The sequence below is a fragment of the Gracilinanus agilis genome, chromosome 2 (assembly GCF_016433145.1).
Source record: "Gracilinanus agilis isolate LMUSP501 chromosome 2, AgileGrace, whole genome shotgun sequence".
Classification (NCBI taxonomy): domain Eukaryota; kingdom Metazoa; phylum Chordata; class Mammalia; order Didelphimorphia; family Didelphidae; genus Gracilinanus; species Gracilinanus agilis.
The window spans coordinates 282,174,910-282,190,727 of NC_058131.1; the positions used below are offsets into that span (position 1 = coordinate 282,174,910).

Below are 15,818 nucleotides of genomic sequence, written 5' to 3' on the forward strand. Positions count from 1 at the left end.
CTCATTCTCCTAATGAAAGGGCGAGGGAGAAAGAAGAATCATTCGCAGGGAATGCATATATTAGTGTGAGGAACCTGGAATGAAATTTAGGAGCAAGTAAACAAGTTTCACTGCCATTTTTGTGCAGGTCTGATATAACTATTATTTCCAAATTAGACTATTAGGGCAAGGATTTTAAACAATCAAAGAAACCTTTATTAAGTATCTATATGATATATAAGACTTTGCATTGGGTGCTAGAATTCTGGAAAGCCCATTTGGTTTTTAACTTTAAAGATTATACTAGAGAATTTCACAAGACCCAGTTCAAGAGCATCATAGTTTGGTGAAAATAGTGTGTGTTATTCCTGTTGGCTCCCAGAGGTGAAAATAGTACTGACTGTATATTTAGAAAACCCAAGTTTAAATCCTGGCTCAGTTATTACTGTGTGACCTTAGGCCAGTCATTTAAGCCTCATGATCTTAGCTATAAAATGAAGGGGCTGGACTCCAGGCCTTCTAAAGCCCATTCCAGCTCTACCAGTCCATGAGCATAAAAACCATCAATGGTTTCACTATTTCCCAATACTTATGTATTCCACAAATAACTGAACTGTCTCATCCAATTAGTGAAGTTTCTGTGTCATATAGAATAAACTAAGCAGAATTACATAACATTGTTCACAATAATATTTTCTTGAGCAACCATGTTTAAAAACTTTTTTTCTTAGCTCTTAAGGCAGATCTGTGTACTTAAAATCAATGGAAAATATCTACAACTGATTTTTCTGGCACTACTATAATCTCACATGTATTAAGCCAAATTAAAAAAACAATCACCACTTTGAGAATATCCAACTAGTCTAAATTTGTTTATGCCTCATTTATCTGAGTGGTTGAATTGGGGGGAAGTGGTTATTGATGGTAGTACCAAAGGTTATAGTTTAACTTCCAATCTGCTTAAGGATACTCTTATTTCCAATAAACAGCTATGTTACACTGAAATTCTGTAGGTCATTGAAATGTCATAAAACTTAACAAGGAAACATTCACAAAACAAAAAGTTCAGCCAGAGAGAGTCTCCTTACTTACTGATGCAATTTATAGTCACAAATACCAGATTTTCTGGGCCTGAAAAGCTGAATTACTTTGTCATTAACTTCATACAACACTTTATCAGATTTTAAAAACAAACACACATCTGATTTATAAATTCTATTACAAATCAATTTCTTTAAAACATGGTTTACGAAAGCAATCAGAAAATCAAAGATAACAGATTTGCAAAAAACTATCTGTAGTGTGGGAAGATACTTTCTTCTCCACACTAACTTTGGATAACTAAAACAGGGAAGGACAATTAATAGTGAGTTATTCTGTTAAAACTTCAAATAATCAAGCCCTCAATCAAGAACCTTTTTACTCTTAGTTTAGACCCAAGTCTAAATGGTTTCCTAGGAGATTAAAAGATACAAATTAGAAATGAGGGTATGGCTAGAAACAGGTACAGTAGAAAACAAAAAAAACAGTCATAAGTAAACACAAAATTGAAATAGTGGAGCTTGAGGCTATTTAGCACAAAAAGAAAGAACACAATATTTTAATATAATACCACTGAGAGCATCATTGTATTTGAGCACAGTGCAATAACTGATGTTCAAATCAAGAAAAGATTAATTTATGTTCAATATGCTATATATAAAAAGACATGAAATCTAAAAATACCATTACAAGTCATAATCCTCAATGAACTCAAAGTAACAGGGAAAGGACTCATATATATATAAAAATATTCACAGTAGCACTTTTTGTTTCAGCAAAGATCTAAAATAAAAGCGGGTGTCCATCAACTGAGTAATGGCTGAACAAATTATAGTATGTGAATAAACATTATTGTACTGTAAGAAATTATGAAAAGGACAAACTAGGAAGTAGAAAGACCTATATGAACTAATATAGAATGACATGAGCAAGAAACTGGGAAACAATTTATGTAATCACTACAATTATGTGAAGATAAACAACTTTAAAAGACTTAAAAACTGATTAATGCAACAAGAAATAACCCCAAAAGATTGCTGGTAAAGCATGCTTCCTATCTTTTGAGAGAGAAATGATGGACTAGCGGTACAAAATGAGACATTTCCAGACATGGCCAATGGCCAGATTTGTTTTCCTTAACTACCTTGATAACTAAAAGTTAGAGAGTAGGAAGTGACAGTAATACAAAACAAAAACAAAACAAAGAAACAAAGAAAAGATAGTTAATGAAACATATAATACATAGAAGAATCTGAACTCATGTATTCTTGTATCCAAATAAAGCATTCTTTCTATTAAAAAAAAAAAATCCACAGAAGGGGCAGCTAGGTGGCTCAGTGGACTGAGAGCCAGGCCCAGAGATGAGAGGTCTTGGGTTTATATGTGACCTCAGACATTGCCTAGCTGTGTCACCCTGAGCAAGTCACTTAACTCCAACTGCTCTTCTGCCTTGGGACTGATACTTAATATCAGTTCTAAGACCATAGGTTAAGGGTCCCCCCCCAAAAAAAAAAATTACATAGAAGAGAACAGAAGGAAGTTTAGAAGTGGTCACAGACATTCAGGGCAACATCAGTACTAATATGTTCAATTTAATATATACTTTAAAAAATAAGCTGTCTTTAATAGATCCATTGGCAGTTTCATTTATAATCTTTTTCTATTCTTTTATTTGGAGATATTCATATTTCTTGATTCATAATTTTAAAAAGCAGGGATATACTACATTCTGAAAGTTTTCAAGCAAAAAATGGTTCAAATAAAATAGTATAGTCATTTTACAAGATGATATTCAGTTTTCTAGAAAATTCAGATATGTGGAACATTTTAGTACATGACAATGCTAGATGAAGGAAATCCTTAATATAGGACAATCACAAAAATGATCAAACACTGCCCTGCCAAACCCATGCACGCTCACTGGAGTGACCGAAGAACATAAAAGATTACGGAAGGCAGAAAAAAAAGAGTATTATTAGCTAAGACTCTCAGAAAAGCCTGAGATGAGAGCCCTTTCCAGCATGCTAGGAATCCTGGCAAGCTTCAAGAATGGGGGTTGGGACAGTAACAAATGGTCTGGAGAGCAACCAAGTTAGGTTTCAGGTTCTACCAGTACACCCTGATCTTCTGGTTAGGCCTCAAAAAGAACTATTAAATTGAACTGAATTAGGAGCTTCTATCCTAAGATTGAAGAAACTGGAAGAGATTTTGGATTGAAAAGGAGGAGGTCTTTGCAGGGGGATTCTTGCTAATCTTTAAATATTTGATGGCTTATCATGTGGAAAAGGGATAAGATTCCCTTTGCTTTACCTGAGAGGCCAGAGTGAGGACCAATGAAATGGCCGGAAGTAATAGAGAAGCATATTTTGGCTCTACATAAGAAAGAACTGAAAGCCAGGTATAGTAATAAGTAGTGAAAACAGGCCTCAGAGGCAGGAGGAATAAGGTTCAAATCTTGTCTCTGATACAAACACTGGCTATGGGAGTACTTCATGAAATCTAACAGTTGCAAATCAATATAGGCAAGAGTTGCCTAGGTCAACGACAGTCTGGACAAATTGGAGAAGTTTTAATTCTTAACAACTAAAACCCTCCAAAAGTGAAATGGACTAGCTCAAGGGGTAGTAAGTTCCCAATCTTCAGAAGTGGGTTGTCAAGGATACCAGTAGAGAATAGGCTAACTGAATAATTTAAGATATTTGCATAGCTGAGTTTGAAAAAACAACAACCCATAAATTTTGAAATTATCTGAACTAAAGTGTTCTTGCACATAACTATGGTGTTCATGGCTTCACAATTACTGATCAACAAGATAAAGAGTGAAGGAAAAGAAGAGATATTCTATAGCACAAAAAAGATTTCTTGGAAGCAAATTTTATTTTTTTTCGCTATTTAAAAAATGAAAATCATGTGAAAGTAACAGAAATATTATATTTCAAAATTAGAGATAGAATGAGAATAGGAAAGAGATTAAAAGCAGCAAAGGAAGTTAATAAAAGCAGAGGAAATCAAAATGATTCTTAAAATTCCCAAGAGACCTGTTTTATTGTTTTCTTTTTCTTCTTTCTTTCTTTCAAACCCTTACCTCCCATCTTAGAATCAATACTGTGTATTGGTTCCAAGACAGAAGAGTGGTAAGGGCTAGGCAATGGGGGTCAAGTGACTTGCCCAGGGTCACACAGCTAGAAAAGTGTCTGAGGTCATATTTGAACCTAGGACCTCCTGTCTCCAGGCCTGGCTCTCAATCCACTGAGCTACTCAGCTGCCCTCTTTTTTTTTTTTAAAGAAATTTACCACGTAATTATTATCCCAACCCTCTCTAAGGAACATTTGTTTGTGATTCAAATAGCATAAAAGTCTGTTAAATCTCTGCATGGATAAGAGAATAAATGGCCAGAACACTAAGCCTAATATACAGTCTAAGCATTAGAAAGAACTTTTAGAGGTCATATAATATGACAACAGGCACTTACTATTTTATCTGTTGATGAGTCAAATAAAAGAGTACGATGCTGAAAAAAGCTTGCGGACAAATAAATCATTTACAATGAGCTAAAAGTTAAGGACTTTTTCTAGTTCAAATATATAGCCTAAGAATAATGGTTAAAATAACCGGCTCAATTTGACATGCTGAATATTCCAAAAGTCTATGTGTAGTTTTAAGCTATTAAATCTGGAACATTCTGTTTAAAAGTATTTTCAGTATCAAAATAAAAAGATAAGGAAAACAGGCAAATTTCATACATTTAAAGTAAAAGGATCAGGTAAACTGAGGCTTTCACACATTTATAGCAAACTACATATTGGTATCTATGTTACCCAAATTTAGAAAAATTTTAAAACTCTTTGTCTTCTGAACAATTACGATAATTAAAAATAATCCAAAACCAAACAAGTGCACAAAAACAACCCAAGAGATTGTTTTAATGCCAATAAAGCAAAAAGGAACTTTTCAAGGATTATACTCACAATTAAAACTCCATTTAAAAATTTATATTAGTTAGCTAAGGGTGCTGGAAAATTGTTATACAATTCCTTCAAAATATACTCATTAGAAGGATGAAAAAAAGAAAAAGATCAGAGGTATGAAACTAACGTGTCCCTGAAGTAGGTTAAAATGTAATTGGGAAAGGACAGTTAGGTGGCTCAAGTGGACAGGGAGTCAGCCCTAGGAGATGGGAGATTCTAGGTGCAAGTCTGGCCTCAGATACTTCCTGGTTGTGTGACTGAGAAAGTCACTTAACTCCAATTGCCTAGCCTTTACAGCTCTTCTGCCTTAGAACTGATACTTAATATTGACTCTAAATAGAAGGTAAGGTTTTTTTTAATGTAATTGAAAATTATTTCATAAAACAAATGAAAATACATCACTCACACACACTATATATAGTGTGAGTGATTCTGATATATATCTATATATATATCAGAATCAATTCTGTAAACTAAAACCTCCTAAAGGAGTGGGTGGGTGGAAGTCTACACACATACAAGCTTAATATAAGCAAACAATCTCTTTTTGGTTGTTTTTTCCACTATCTCATATGTTCAAAAACTAGGTGTTTGGAAAAATACTAACAAGTTCCCTAGAAAGGGACCAAGAGGTATATCATACATTCCATCCTTTACTAATGCATAAAATCCTCCTATTATACTTCCAATATATTATTCAGTCTCTGCTTAAAGACCTCAAATAATAAAAGAACTCACTATGTAGCAGTATTAAATGTTCATTACCAGAAAATAACTGACTTTTTTTTCTTTGTTTTTTTTTTTTTTAACCCTTACCTTCGCAGAATCAATACTAAATATCAAGTCCAAGGCAGAAGAGCAGTAAGGGTTAGGTAACTGTGTTTAAGTGACTTGTCCCAAGTCACACAGTTAGAAAGTGTCTGAGACTAAATCTGAACCCAAGACTGCCCATCTCCAGTTCTCTCTATCCACTGAGAAACCTAGCTGCCCTGTGACTCTTTCTTAACTGGCTTCAAAATTAGCACTTAAGGCCTCAGACACTTCCCAGCTGTGTGACCCTGGGCAAGTCACTTGACCCCCATTGCCTACCCTTACCACTCTTCCACCTATCAGTCAATACGCAGAAGTTAAGGGTTTAAAATACAAAAAAAACAAAAACAAAAACAAACAAACAAAATTAGCACTTAAGTGCTAAAATCAGACTGGCCCTGATTCAAGAAAAAAGAAACCATGGGAATTAAGATTTGAAAGTACAATCTACAAATACTTTCTTAAATCAGGCATATTATTCTTTGACAATTAGTATACAAGGAGTTGATTAAAAATTTATGAACTAGTAAAAATGGTTAGATAATTTCTTATCTATAATATATTTATATACTTATATAAAATATAACAATATTGAACTTGACAGGTAAGAATGTTGGGATGACTAGAAGTTGAAATTTAATAATAATCAGCAAGTCTTAACACAGGATGAAATGAAAATGAGTGCTACAAAATTACAAAGAACAAGCTCAGTCCCAAAAAAGAGATATGACACTTCTCCCCACTCCTTTACAGAGGCTAAACACTGTGTATATTGTCAGATATTTCCATGTGTTGATTGGTTTTGCTGATTTATTTTTCTCTTCTTTTACATTTTTTAAGTAAAGTCTTTCTTATGTAGATTGGTTCTCTAGGAGAAGAAAGGCACAAAGATATGGGGGGAAATTTAGGTGATATAAAAATAATGATATCAATAAACTTTTTTTTAAACTTAGGAATGAGTGACTCATTCCTCAATTTGGTAAATAACTCCTATCTAAGAACAAGAGCTAGAATTATCTATAATAGAGAAATGCTAAAAGTCCCTTCTAAAAGATCAAAGGTAAAGTGAGAAGGGTGACATACAAGAGGCAGAGACAGCATGTGAACCCCAAGTCTTTGATCCCAGAGACAACCCTCTGGTTGGACCACTATAGCATTTTTGTTCTGTAAGGAAAGACGAAAGAAAGGGGTGAATTCAAAGACCCATGTGACTTGACTATACTAATGCAGAGAGAGAAGCAACTAGAAACAGGACTACTTATACAATGACAACACTATAAAGGAAAACAAGTGTGAAAGTTTAATCAACGCAATGACCAATCACAAATTCAAAAAGTTATCAAAGAATCATGGTTCTCACTTCTTGGTAAAGAGGTGATTGCCAAAGTAGCAGAATGAGTCATACATTTTCACATATGGACAATGTTTGGAGCTGTTTTGTTTTACAATATTTATCACAATGAAGGACTTTTTTTCCCTTGGGAGGACAGTTAAGAGTGAGCTAATGATAACAAAAAGAGCATCCATAAAACATTTTTTAAAATACATAAAAGAGAGCAAAGTAAATTCAGAAGGGAATACATATAAGCAGAGCAGTGTTATGTTAAGTTAGACATAAATTTTTTAAAAACCAAGGTGTTCAGAGTTCCATATAAAATCTTCCTTCTGTTATTCATATTAAAAATATTCATGCATCAATCATGTAACAATGGAAAAATATTATAAATTCATCAATAAAAATTTTTTGAAAATTTAAAAATGTTCATGATAAAAAATAAAATTTAAAATAAAAAATCTTACACGGATTAAAAAAACCCTCAACTTCAGGAATTTAAGACCTCTATTGCCACGCTGGCAATACTAAAAAAAAAAAACTCATCTGAAAAAGATCTTGGAGTTTGGGTAGATTGTTGTTGTTCAGTTGTGCCCGACTCTTTGTGACTCCATTTGGGGTTTTCTTGGCAAAGAAACTAGAGTGGTTTGCCATTTCCTTCTCTATCTTATTTTACAGATGGGGAAACTGACTGCAGAGGGTAACAAAGCTAGTCAGTTGTCTGAGAATGGACTGGAACTCAGATCTTCCTGATTCCAGGCACCTAGCTGCCCCTTTTTGGTAGACTTAGGATATCAGTATAAGTCTATAGCGTCCCACAGCAGCCAACCAAAAGCTAATGTGATCTGTAAAACCCAGTGGAATAGTTTGTTGGCTACAGGAGAAAGGTGGGAGGAGGGGAGAGAAAGAACATGAATCATGTAACTATGGAAAAATATTCTAAGTTAATTAATTAAATAAAAAAATTTCAAATTTAAAAAAAGGGCTAATATGATCTCAGCCTACAATAAGAGAGGCAATGTACGACACTAGAAAGGTAACTGCCCTAGAGTTTTGTGTTCTGTTCTGGGTCATATTTAAGAAAGAAATTAATAGAGAAAGGTAACCAGAACAGTGATGGGTCTTAGGATGATTTTTATGAACATGGGGTGAAGAAATGGAATGTTTAATCTAAAAAAGGGAAGACTTGGGGGTCAGGCTTGATTGGTTCAAATATTTAAGTGGTTATCAAGTGGAAGGGGCTTTTTTCTCATGGTACCCAGAGGTCTGAAGAACTAAGAGTAATTGGTATAAGTCATAAAGATTCAAATTTAGAGTTGATATAAGGAAAACTAAATTAAAACAAACAGATAAGATTTCTGGGAGACAAATTGCTACATTATGGATTGAAATTAATTTAAATGTAAATATTTAACCTAACAAATTCAGTTGTTTACGTTACTATATGATGCTAAGAAGTTTCATAAAATGAAAAATATCATAAAATTCATGATATGCTTATTCCTAAAATTCATTTTAATCTGTAAATGGATTGAAAATGAATTGAGACTTTAAAATCCACAGAATGAACCAACTAAATCTAGAAAATCAATGTCATGAATTTTATTGAAAATACTTCTCACCACCACCTTTTTAGATGAGCATTCTTCAAATTCATGGATATAAATATGTCCCTGATGATTTTGTGTGTATATGTGTGAGAGAGACAGGGAGAGTTAGGGAAGAAGAGATAGTCAGAGAAAGATAAGGATGGGGAAGGAAAGGGGACAGGAAGAGAGAAAAAGGAAGGAGGAAGGAAAGAGGAAGAGAGAGAGTCACTTTATTAAAGACTCAGTTTCCTCATCTCTAAAAGGAGAAGCATAATATGGAAATAGGTCTTGATCAATGATACATGTAAAACCCAGTGGAATTCTGTGTTGGCTACAGGAGGGGGGTGGGAGGAGAGGAGAGAAAGAACATGAACCATGGAAAAATAATTAAATTAATTAAATAAATAAAATTTTAAGTCTAAAATGTGAAGTATGGGCTATTAATTTTTTTTCCAGCTCCACATTCTATAATTCTGATGCTCTGGAGAGTTACAACACCACAAAATCTTTGTCTAGCACCAGCTAGGTGGCCAAGCCCATAGAGCTGGGGACTCATGTGTGACTTCAGACCAAAGAGTTAGCTGTGTGACTCTTGGAAAGTGTTGGATTCAGTTTCCTTTACAATAGGAGAATAATAAAAGCATCTACAGGGTTTTAGTGAGGATCAAATACATAAATGCTTGTTTCCTTCTACTCCCTTTTTATGTAATATTTTAAAATAAATTCTGGTTTTAATAACGAGACAATAGATCTTAGAACTTAAAAGAATCTTCGAGATCATCTAATTCAAAACAAAGAAACTGAGGCCCAGAGGCTACAAGTGGCTAAGTCAAAGTTGCAAAGGTAATAAAGGTAGCCAGTAGGATTCAAATGCAAAGTCTGCTTTGTGGTGGGCCCCTCCTAGGAGATTTTTTACCAAGGTGAAATAATCTGTGTTTTCCAAAAAGAAAAGAGATTTCCATCCAGGTTTCATGGAAAGTACAGAGAATAGGATCTTAAGTCCAAGAGTCTGGATTCAAATATCAGCACTGCTACTTATTATTTGTGTGTGACTTACTCAGGTTACTTCAACTTTCTAAGCCTCAGAATCTCAGTTTATAAAATGAGGCAGTGAATTACATGATCTCTAAGATGATTCATCTTTAAATTTTATCATGATCTCAGCCTTCAAAAAGCCCTAAACACACTGGGTGAGGATGAGAATATACTGGAAACTACAGCAAGTGTTATAGTAGAAAATATTAGCAATCAATCATTCAATAAACATTTCTTAAGTATCTACTATGTGCTGTGCTAGGAACTAGCTAGGAACTTTGCTAGGCATTGTACTAGGAACTAAGATACAAAGGAAAAATAAAAGTTCCTTCTCTCAATAAACTTATATTTGATGGGGAGGAGAGCACTCTGTATGTAATTCAGTATATGCAGAATAAATCTATATATAAAATAAAAATATGATAGGGAGGGAAAGTATTAATAGTTAGGGCTTTGGGTAGAACAAGGATTCCCAACTTTTTCAGTTTCTGTATTCCTCAGTTTTCTTAGAAAACCTTTCTTTACTCCCTATTCAATAGGGAAAGTAAATAAATTCTAACGTTTACTATGCGCTTAGGGAATAAAGATAATTTCAATAGGATAATATAATTGTTTACTAAATAATCCCTCTAACCTCTTGACAAGCTTCTCATACCCCTTTAGAATACTTATACTCCAGACTGAGAGTCTGTGGTAGAGAAGGTGGTAGTTAAGTTGTCTTGAGGAAAGTGAGGAACTCCATCAGGTGGAAGTAAAGAGAGAGTGCTTTCCAGGCATGAGGGACAGGCAGTACAAAGACATTTGTGTGAGGAAGAAAAAAGCCAGTTTGGCTTTTTGACCATAGAGTATAGGAAGATGTTATAATGAGGCTAGAAAGTAAGTTGGGCTAGATTAAAAGAACTTAAAGAGTCAAAGGATTTATTTTTTATCCTGGAAGCAGTAGGGAACCACTGGAGTTTATTGAGTAATGGAGTGACCCGATTAGATCTGGACTTAAGGAAAATCACTTTGGGGGCTGTGTGGAGCTGTACAGACCAGTGTATAGGCCCAAATGAGGAATAATAACCCGAATTAAAATATGAGAAGAGAGGAGAATGGATGCAAGAGATATTGTAAAGAAAGAAACAGTAAGATTTGGCAACTGGATACGTGGGATAAAGAAGATTGAGGAGCTGGGAATGACACTAAGGCTATAAGCCTAGTTACTAAACATGATATTGTCTTCAACAGAAATAGAGGATGTGAAATGAGGGATAGGTGAAGGGAGAGAAGAAGTAATGAGTTTGGGCATGTTGAGTTTGAGATGTCTCCAGGACAATTAAAAGTAATAACACAGTTAGTAATTCTGATTTAAGCACAAGTCATCTGAATAGAGATAATAATTAAGACCTAAGGAAGCTTATAAGGTTGCTAAGAAAGAGAATGGGGCAGCTAGGTGGTGCAGTAGATAAGAGTGCTAGGCCTGGAGTTGGGAAGACTCATCTCCGAGTTCAAATCTTGCTTATCACACTTACTAGCAATATGATTCTGGGCAAGTCACTTAACCCTATTGGCCTCAGTTTCCTCATCTGTAAAATGAGTTGGAGAAGGAAATAACAAACCACTCCAGTATCTTTGCCAAGAAAACCTCAAATGGGGCCCCAAAGAGACAGACATGACTGAAATGAGAGAATAACAACAACAAAAAAGAGCAAAGAGATGAGAGCCCAGAATAAAGCCTTTGGATGACTGTGTGACATTGGGCAAATCAAAATTTCAAATGCTAAAAGGGATCTTAAGTAAGCATGATACAGTGGAAAGAATAATAGCTTTTTGAGACAGAGCACCAGCGTTTAAATCTTGCCACAGTCACTTCTGTGACTCTGGCCAAGTTAACTTCTGTGGGCCTCAGCTTCCTCATATGTAAAATGAAAGGAGTGAACTTGTTCCTGATCCCATGGACCATATTGTCCTGGAGGGGTTTCTTGGCAAAAATACTTTAGTGGTTTTTCATTTCTTTCTTCATTGGATTAGAGGTTAACTGACTTGCTCAGGGTCACACAGCCAGTGAGTGTTTGAAACCAAATGTGAACTCAGGTTGTCTCTGAGTCTAGGCCCAGTGGTCTACCTGCCTGGATCAGATGGCATCAGATGACCCTACTATTTCACCATCTAATTCCCAAGTCTCATTTCACAAAGCAGGAAGAAGCAGAGAGGGAGAGAGAGACTCAGCAGAGATGAAGTGATTTGTAGCATGTCCAAGGGCTAGTAAAAGGACAGAACTGGAACCCAGGCCTTCTGATTTACAAACTCCTATACTTTTCCCACTGTACCACACTGCCAGTACAATTTATATCCCTGAGCTCAACTCCTTATCTATAAAGCAGAAATGATACTTATATTAACTACTTCACAGGATTATTGGGAAGGAAGCACAGTTCTATATAAACTATTATTATGGGAGGGGGGGAGGCAGACAGACTGAAAACTTATCTAACTCTAACCTTTCTAAATGCCATCAGATATACCCGTATAACTGAAAAATGAAAGCAAATAAGTTTCAGAAAGTCAAAAGGTTAAGAAAGAAACAGCTAGATTTCTCAGTAGATTGAGAGCCAGGCCTAGTGAAGGGAGGTTCTGGATTCAGATCTAACCTAAGACACTTCTTAGCTGTGTGACCCCAAGATAAGTAACTTAACCACCCCATAACTAAGCCCTCACCAAGGCACAGGATAAGGGTTAAAAAAAAAAGGTCAACAGAGAAAACTGGGCATAGGGTGAAAAACAGTAATTTTGTTCCTTTAACGAAAAAGAGAACTTCAAAGATAAAAGAAATTTCAAGAGGACCTCGGTTGAAATCTCAACTCTGCTATTTACTACACATATGACTTTGGACAGGACCCTTAAAACACACTCTGCCTCGGGTTCCTCATCAGTAAAATGAGTGGGATGGATTTCTAAAGTCCTTTCCAATGTTAACATTTTCATGATCCTTGCTCCTGGGCAAGGAAACAGTCTTCCCAGGTTCTGGTCTTTCCAGTCCCCAGTGGAGGGTCATTTCAAACTGGAGGGGAACAAAGCTTCATGATGGCCATTCCCTGAATCTGGAATAGGCAGGGAAGAGACAGAGATTGCAGGAGAGAAGAGGTAGAGGAGAGGAAAAAGAGAGGATGGTGGGGAGGAGACAAACATAGGAGGGAAAGAGGCGGGTAAGGAAGCAAAAGGAAGTGGGAAGGAGAAAAAAGGAAAGGAGAGGGAGAAAGGAGAGATAGAAGGGAAAGAGAAGAGAAATTCAGAAAGAGGAAGGAGAGATACTGAAGGAGGAGAGAGGAAAAATAATGGAAGAGAGGGGGTTGGAGGGGAAATTCAGAAAGAGATATAGGAGAAGAGGGAGAAGGGAGAGAGAGAGGAGAGATACCGAGGAAAGAAAGAGACAGGAGAAATACAGAAATAGAGATATAGAAGAGGGAGAAGAACAGGAGAGAGGAGATATAGCAAAGGGAGAGAGAAGAAATATCGGAGGTGAAGGAGGGAGAAGAGAGATAAAAGAGAGGGAGAGATACAGGACGGGAGGGAAAAGAAAAGCCTGGCACATAGTAGGCACTTAATGCTTACTGAATTGAAAAAGACGATAGGGAATGAAAGAGTAGATATAGGAGGACAGGGGGAGAAGTGTAGAAAGAGGAAGCACAGAAGGAAGGAAAAAGAGGGTCTCGGAAAAAGGGGCGGAGAAGAGGAAAGGGGCAGGGGCGGGGGAAAAGGTGGGGGAGGAGACAAGGAGAGGAGGAGGGAAGGGCTCTAATAACTCCAAGGCGCCTCCTGCCCCGCCCCCGGCCAGAGACACCCCCTCCTCTGGCCTCCCAAGCCTCCCGAACCCCGTTACCTTGAGCGCTAGGTGGTGGACGCGCCCCTGGCCGAGGTGACTCAAGAGCTGTAGGAGTTCCAGCAGCAGGAACACCCGGCGGCCCGGGCTGGAGCCCAAGCAGCAGAGGGACACTGAGGCAGCCATATTTGTTCCAGCATCACAAGCCGCCTCCACCCCGCCGTTGGCCTCTCCAGCTCACTTCCTGGGTCAAAGGGCGGGGACACCGGAAGAGGGAAAAGGCCATTCTGAGGGTATGCAGGGCTTGGATAACTCTGCCTTCGGGGTTAACTCGCTGTTCATTTCATCCTTGGCTTTGAAGGCTAAGAGGCAAAAAGGAACTGATTCCAGTCTCCCAAAGCTAATCCATTCCATTCCTTCTATTGCTCCGAAGCGCCACTTTGGCTCCTACCAGAGGAGTGTAGAGAGTGAGAGGGGCAGCTTGGGAAGCTGATATCAGGTTGCGATGGCAACAGCTGTTTTCCTTTTCCCCTTCCTTTCCTCCCGGACCCGCTCCCCCTCCAGTTGCTGGATCAAGGAATGTCAGTGAAGGATAGAGACCTGAGCCTCTCAGCTGTTCAGTATCAAATAGACCCAGCTGCTGATAAAATAGCTCTGAGAGAAGAGAAAATCTTGATGTGACATCTACAGGAAAAGTTGGGGAACCTAGAGGATCAATGGGTACTTTCCAAACTTACTGCCCAATTAAGATTAAGCTTGTGGTTAAGAAAATGATCTGTTAAGCCAAAACCGATTCTAGCCGTTTTTGCGATTGGGGTTCACCCTACTTCCTAACCCAGAGGAGGAGTCAGACAAAAGTAAATAAACTGAAATGTGGGGAGTGGGAGATGTAAATAAGGGTATGGCACGATAGGCTGTAACTCCTGGAGTTTTCAGCCAATGAGGAAACGGGGGGGGGGGGGGGAAGAAGAGATTTGGGTGCTAGGCTTAGGGACATATATTCTGCTGACTGTACTTCTTACTAGGCTTGAGTCAGGCACCTGGTTTTGAAAACCATAATTAAAGGTTTTCTTCTTCACAGTCGAGTGAGTTCTCTTAATTTTAGGTAAGACCTTATTTCTTATAGCCTGGTAAGACTTTTCCCAGTTTGCTGTAGTCAATCTGCAGAGAATATGGAGGCTGCTAGACAGGAGACTCCCCAGGCCTCAGTCAGAGGTGCAGGTTGGCAGAGCTGGAGAGAGCCTCAGAGGTCATTTAGTTCAACCAGTACCTGAGGAGGAATTCTCTCTCTTTGAAGACCTCCCTTTGAACTCTCTGCTTCCAAGGCACCCTATTCTCATTTGGTACAGCATGACTGTTTTTTGAAAGGGGTTTTTTTCCCTCACAATTTCTTCTTTGCAAATTCTATTTGAACCTAGCGGTTTGTCCTGTACTAGAAATCTTTTGATGTCCTTGCTTTTCCTTACAGGGAGTCCACTGGAAGAAAACTGCTTTGAAGCAGCAGCACTTTTTAGAAGCAACTTCTCCTTTGGTGTGGAGGTTGCTTCAGAAACCTTTGGATTTGTGGAATTCTTGTCATAGATATTTTTCTCTTACCAAGTCTGGCAGATAGGCATTGGTAGCATAATAAATAAACAAACAAAAATGCATATTTAGGAATTCAATAAATATTAAGTGCCTGAAAGGTACTATGTTTGATCCAGGCATATGAAAAAATTATAGCCCTTGCCTTCAAGTATTCTACATTTTATTGAAGGAATATAACACCATGCACAGGAAAGATTAATAAAAACTAGACAAATAAAGCATTTCTTAAAATGCTTATGCTGTTCTGAATTCTGGGGATTAAAAAAAAAAAAAGCAAGATAGTCCCTGACCCCAAGGAGCTTATACTCTAATGGAAGAAGACAAAACCTAAAAAGAAATACATGAACTACTGAATGGGGAGAAAAAGTCCCAGAAGTGACATGGGCCTCAATCCCAACCCCAACCCTTTCCCCTTTCAAGATGAGACAAAATCCAAGGGCAGTTAGGTGGCTCAGTGGATTGAGAAGTAGAACTGGAGATGTGAGGTCCTGGATTCAAAACTGAGCTCAGATATTTCTGCCTGGGCAAATTACTTAACCACTATTGCTTAGCCCTTTTCTTCTGCCTTGGAACCAATATACAGTATTAATTCTAAAACAAAAGATAAGGGTTAAAAAAAAAAGATAAGGCAAAAGCCAATAGAGTTGAGAATAGGGCAGAGTACAGCCAGAGA

The 15,818-nt window shown here is 37.2% G+C and overlaps 1 protein-coding gene across 1 annotated transcript in view; it reads right to left on the bottom strand.

Annotated features, from left to right (window-relative positions):
* Nucleotides 1-13,745, bottom strand: part of GPR107 (G protein-coupled receptor 107) — a 90,396-nt gene extending 76,651 nt beyond the window's left edge. Inside the window, exon 1 of the mRNA XM_044663982.1 lies at nt 13,619-13,745. Coding sequence (XP_044519917.1) covers nt 13,619-13,744 — 126 coding nt within the window. The 5' untranslated portion in view covers nt 13,745. The remainder of the gene's footprint in view (nt 1-13,618) is intronic.
* Between the last annotated feature and the right edge of the window lie 2,073 nt (nt 13,746-15,818).